At 37.3% G+C, this 5,830-nt stretch overlaps 1 protein-coding gene across 1 annotated transcript; it reads right to left on the reverse strand.

The window, feature by feature from the left end:
• Positions 1-433: 433 nt before the first annotated feature.
• LOC110028592 lies at positions 434-5,594 on the reverse strand. The gene is made up of 2 exons (XM_020730499.1): positions 5,547-5,594; positions 434-1,063 (listed from the first exon to the last, which is right to left on the reverse strand). The coding sequence occupies exons 1-2, from the start codon at positions 5,592-5,594 to the stop codon at positions 434-436; spliced, it is 678 nt and encodes a 225-aa protein (XP_020586158.1).
• Between the last annotated feature and the right edge of the window lie 236 nt (positions 5,595-5,830).

Consider the following 5,830-nt stretch of genomic DNA (forward strand, 5'->3'; position numbering starts at 1 on the left):
ATATATATATCATTCTTTATTCGTTAAAACTGGATTGAAATTCAGCTAGGTGGCTTTCAAAAGATCGCACTGCAACCAACTTAAAAGTACTGCAAAACTGACTTCATTTATGTTGAATCTGAAAAATACAACAATTAAACTTATGACGAATACAAGCGTTTGCATTGATGATAACAAAATCAACTGCTGAAGCTGATAGACTAATCGAAGAAACTAGTAAACATATCATCATGCATGGTAACAAAAGGGCCGAAGCAGAAAAGAAAAACAGTTTAACATTTGTGGCTGAAGTGTTAGAGTCACCCCTCTGGGTATGTACTCCAGAAAGAATCCCTTTGCAAACATCCATGGGCATACTTTAGTCAAAGCTTGAGAGGTCATAGCTCTTCTAATTCTGGATCAGGCTTGAACCAACGAGGGTTTTTTTTTGGATTCATCCTCTGAAAGTAACTGAAACCCGTCTTGTGGGAACTCCAGTAATGCAATGTTTGGCCAGGTCCGCACCATTTTTCTGTAATACCAATATTGATCCAATTGGAAGCAGAATCTTAAATGATTCTCGGAACTCACCAGGTCCCAATACGACAATCTCTTTGCCAAATAGTATATCACACTCGTGCAGGAAAGAAACTGTAGAAAAGGGTTGTACAAAGTCATGATGGTCGATGTGGGGAGGAATGTAGTCCCCTCGGTCGTATATGTTAATTATACAACTATTGAGGATGCAGTCCACCGGTAACACCCTCCATCGAACCATCCTCTTTATCATTTTCTTTAATATTGTGGGCATCAGATCCACTTGGTCATGCTGGAGTATCTCAGGGGGAACACCATCTTTAAGTGCAAAGTTGTAACAGCATCCGCATTGGATGGTAATTCTCCCATTTCCTCGCATCCATTTCTCTGGCTCAGAATATGTTTTCTCACGTAAGAGACCTGCCCTGCCCAAATCTCTTAGACGGAAGACACATTCCAAAATCTCTTTATGATCCTCTTTTGAGAATACATCAGCGTACAACTCCAATCTGTCTACTAGGTTGACTCGCTTCCCATCAATCTTGACCTGATACTCAAAGTTTTACATTGGACTTTCTTCATTCTTTTTATTTCCCGCTGATGATCATCTGATCTCGGTGCATAATCCATGTATCATGGTATATAAGGCTCTATCTCTTGTTCTTTCTTTTTCTTATATGTCGGCGTATTGGCTATGTAATAATCCAATGTCTTATAATTCTGCAGAAATAACACATTACAGTTGGGCAATTCTATGAGCGCTCCTTGTGTGCGTCCCTGAGGTATTCCCCCCGGGCATCCCCGATAGGGGTTCAGATTCCCGCCCTCTTTAAAGTGTGTAGGAGACCTGTACCTATCACAATCATTACACCCCCGACAAGGCGATGTTGGTGTGTACTCAGGCAAACTGGAAATGATAGTCTTGACCCCTTCATCCTGCTCCCACTGTAGAGGCTTGGTGACTGCCTCTTCTTTATCTTTGACAATTTTGTCAAACTTGTTTTTAACAAGTGTGTTGTATACTGCTGACTTGTTGACCTCACTTTTGGTTGAGGTTTAGTTTTTCCTCTTTAGTAGCCTAAGGTCTAGCCATAGGATTTTCCTATTGACTATTCTTAGAAAACTAGACAAGGAACCCTCACCATTATAAATTCTACACTCTTTTTTACTCAGTTTGAAATTCCACATATTGGCCCTAACCTCTAGCACTTAGTAGGTGGGGTCATTATGGGGGAACTAAAGATGAGTCACCCTTAGGACTGCTGGACCTTAGTGTTGACCCTGGGTCTTGGTCTAGGGCTTAAGGCACTCACTTACACTCACAATCACTCACAATTCTAAACTTAAACTTCTAGGCTTTGGTCCCTTGATATTTTTGGGAAACTCATGTAGGCGGTCCCCTAAACCCACTAGCCTTAGGCTAGGGCTTAGCTAAGACCACTACCTTGTGGACCCAAAATGGGGTTTCCATTGGTCCATGGCTTATTGATGGTGGCTGACATTTCAACTTTCACTCCAACTCTACCAATATACCCAACCTAGCATTTTGCCCCTAAACTCTCCCAAATTACCTAAGTACCATTGGGACCCCAAATTTAGCCAAAATTCTCAAATTTACCCAAAATACCCAAATTGATTCAAAAATCATTTCAAACACCTTGAAAACACCCAAACTACCCAAAATCACCAAAATTTGCCAAATTACCAAAATACCCCTCCTTAGCCCAAAATTCCAAAAATTCTAAAAAAAATCCCAAAAATTCCCAAAACCTCCCAAATATTCCCAATTTCATTTTCTCAACTACCACATTACCAAATTTCATCAATTTGGCAAATTTTGACCAAAACCCCCAAAGTGCCCTTTAAAGGCCCATATTTTCCCCAAATTACCTCAAATGTCTATCCAATTGGTCTCAATTTACCCCAATTTCAATTCTAAACTCAAATTCACTCCTAATATGACCAATATAAACTAAATCCAAGCCCAATTGGTCCATGATTTGAGCTGAATTTTAATTTAGATCAAAACCCCAATTTTGGCCCAAATATAAAGTTAGAAAACTCTGTCTACCCTAAGAAAAAAAATCAATTCAATAAAATGTAACTTGCCACAATTTGTGTTGAAAAACCTTCATAATATTATCATACATCAAACTTGACCTTCAATTGTCCTTGGTGAGGCCTCAATTTTATTTGAATTCAACCTAAGTTCAAAAAGCCCAAAATTTGCCATAAATTGGCCATGTCTCAAAATCCCACCAAATTGATGGCCTTAGTCCCAAAATTTCCACTCTATTCCTTCATGAAAAATTTTCACAACTTCTCCCTTGATCATTTGGAACATTCAATTTGGACTTATTCTAGGCTAACCCAACCTAGACCCATGTTTAACCCAACATGCCCAAATTGACCAAATTTCAAAAATCCTTCAAATTGACCCACCGATTGAACTCAGAAATACTTCAAACCTCCACCAAAAATCTTCATAACAATCATCTACTCAATATTGATCAATCAATAGGGTCAATTTACATGGCTAGCCTAGCCTAAACCCAAGATTTGATCACTTGAACCCACATTGAACCCATGCACTAAAGATGGTCTAACTACTCCAAAGTCACCAAATTAATGACTCCACAACCATTAGTTGGACCCTAATGACCAGCCTAAACCCCATGAAACCACCTAAGCTAAGCCATGAACCAAAGGTCCCCTAAATCAAAGGATTTAATGACATATTTGCTTAAGCCTTGGATATCTTTGCCAAAACAATACCTCATTGCATTAAATTGTTGTGACATATTCCCCTGGGTTCTCTGAGATCCTAGCCACCTCCCTCTGGCCGGCCTAGTGGCCAAAAAATGGCCAAACCGAGAGCCACCCCCATGGGATTAAACCCAATTTAAACCTAGAGGTCACATCATCCAAATTGATGCTTAGAGCCTCTCTGCGACCCTTAATTATAATTCTTTTTCAATAGGCAACACTAGGCAACACATTTCACCCCCCAATTGGCCATGGCAGCAAGCCTAAGGCAATTTTTATAAAATGCTCCTCTCCACGGTCATGGAGGAAGAGCTAAAAATTTCTTAGAGAGAGCCCCCCAAACTTCTCACAAAGCTTCTCTGAGACCTCCTCAGTGCAATCCAACCACCATATTGCCCTGAATCCCCTTGTCGGAGCCCAATTTTTGAGCTCAAAACCTTGCCGGAGACAGGACAAAGCTCTCCACTCCTCTACACTCTACCAAACTCAAATTAAACTCACCCACACCTTCACAACATTGAAAGAAGCAAAAGCCCCATCAAATTCCCCTTCCACAGAGCCCCTAACATAGCTCTAGACCAACACCTAAAATCAGCCTTGGTCGAATTCATATCTAGGCATTTCACCAAGACCAAAGGCTCAATCCCTAGCCTCCTTGGACCCCAACGAGCGTGTTAAGAACCTCTGATCGAAGCTTCATGTTTTATGAAAAATAAAAGTCATGTTTTAAAAGTTTTAAACATTTTTTTCTCAAAATGTAAATTATTTCAAAAAATTAATTCAAAAAATCTTCAAATTGTACAAAAATGAAGGAAATAGTGTTCTAAGGTCTCTGTAAAAAATTGAAATATTTGAAATATTATTTGAGCATCAAAATGTATTTTCTAAATAAATAAGAATTTTGGCTTAAAATAATCATATAAACTAAAGGAAAAATAAGAAAATTATAAAAAAAATTGTTTGGAGTGTTTCTTGTGACAAGAGAAACCTAAGAGAAAGAAAACTGAAGTTAAAATAAAAACTTTATTTTTGGACTATTTCCTAATTTTAAAATAAAATATAAAAAAATAAAATAAATATAAGAAAATATGAAATAAACCTCTCTAAGTTTTTTGAGGTTAGAGAGACATTAGAAAATTATAAAACTTAATTTTTGAAATAAAAAATTTTTTTCTATTTATATACTTATTAAAATCAACTAAAAATTAAAAAAAAAATTATAATTCAAAAATTCACAAAATTGATTCCTAGTGATCCTCCGGCCTAGGTGAACCTCCTATAATTTTCTAGGAATATAAGAACATGTTTTGCTTAATAAATAAATTAACTTTGAAAATTCTCAATTTTTGACATAAAATGATCATTAAAATTAAATTAAAAAAACCAGAAAATTGTAAATTGTTCTCTAATTGTAAATTCTTCTCTAATGTTGTAATTGGCTCATGAGTTAAATTGGATGAATTATGAAGTAAAGAACTTTGTAATCATGGAATTTTATGTCTTAATCAAAATTTAGGTCATATCATAAGGGTAAAGGGTAACTTTGGTCATAATAAACTCTCTTGGATGATTGAAACTTAAGGGATAAAAGGTAGAAATCAATTCACACCTGTCTTTATAAAAGGAGAAATTTGTAATTCTCTAAATTGTTAAAGTTTGGAAGTTAATTGAAGTCTCATGATTCTAATGTGAGAGGCTTGAATTAGATTTGTTAGATTTCATCTTCTCAAGGTGAGCTCAAGGTGAGAGCTTAAAATTTTTTTATTTTCACCATATATTTGGAGTACATTGTGGAATTATCCAAAAATCACTGTTCATTATGAAAACTTAAGAAAAATCTATGGAAAATACATGGAAATGATAGTTTAAGCTTTTGGAAGTTAAGTTTAGTGATTTAGACTTGAGTTTAGGATTTATTGTGAATTTTATTTGATTTTTATAAAATGACACCAAAAATGAAGAGAAGCAAGGGGAAGTCCGCTTTCTATTCAAGCAAATTTGTCAGATCAAAAGCTTAGGATCAATATGCATAAGCAATACAATCGAGAAAGTTGATTCCTGAGTGGTGTTTACCCAACCCATGACCCATTTTGGGGAAAATTGAAATTACCTACTATGATTGAACTGAATTGGCTCCACATCTCTCCACACTTGACCTCCCCCAATGTGGAGGTTGACTTCCCTTGGCCGGCCAGCCACCTCAGTTGCTAGAAAATGGAAAAATTGAGAGGACCCAATTGAGGAAAACCTAAAATTAAACTCACCTGAGCTGGCTCACTGCCATTGGCTATTGGGGCTCTTCTTCCCTCCATCTAAGCGACCCCTTGGCCACTATGGTTTGCCTTGATGACAACCATGGCTCCCTCTCTAAATTAAGCACCTTCTCACTGCCAAAGTGGACACACACACTTGATTAGGCGAAGCACTGCCAAAATCACTCTAGACCTCCCCTCAGCCTTCCTAAGCATACTCCAACCGTTTTCAGACCATCTTCCCCACTGCCCAACCTTTATTTTGAGCTCAAAATCTAGGGTATTTCACAACCATA

The sequence above is a fragment of the Phalaenopsis equestris genome, unplaced genomic scaffold, assembly GCF_001263595.1.
Source record: "Phalaenopsis equestris unplaced genomic scaffold, ASM126359v1 Scaffold000516, whole genome shotgun sequence".
NCBI classification, from domain to species: Eukaryota; Viridiplantae; Streptophyta; class Magnoliopsida; order Asparagales; family Orchidaceae; genus Phalaenopsis; species Phalaenopsis equestris.

Bases quoted from the DNA above. Each gene is read 5' to 3' on its own strand.
- LOC110028592 (XM_020730499.1), bottom strand. From the start codon at position 5,594: ATGGAGGGAAGAAGAGCCCCAATAGCCAATGGCAGTGAGCCAGCTCAG. The intron at 1,064-5,546 runs GTGAGTTTAATT...TTTGAGTATCAG, and splicing joins ATGGCAGTGAGCCAGCTCAG to GTCAAGATTGATGGGAAGCG.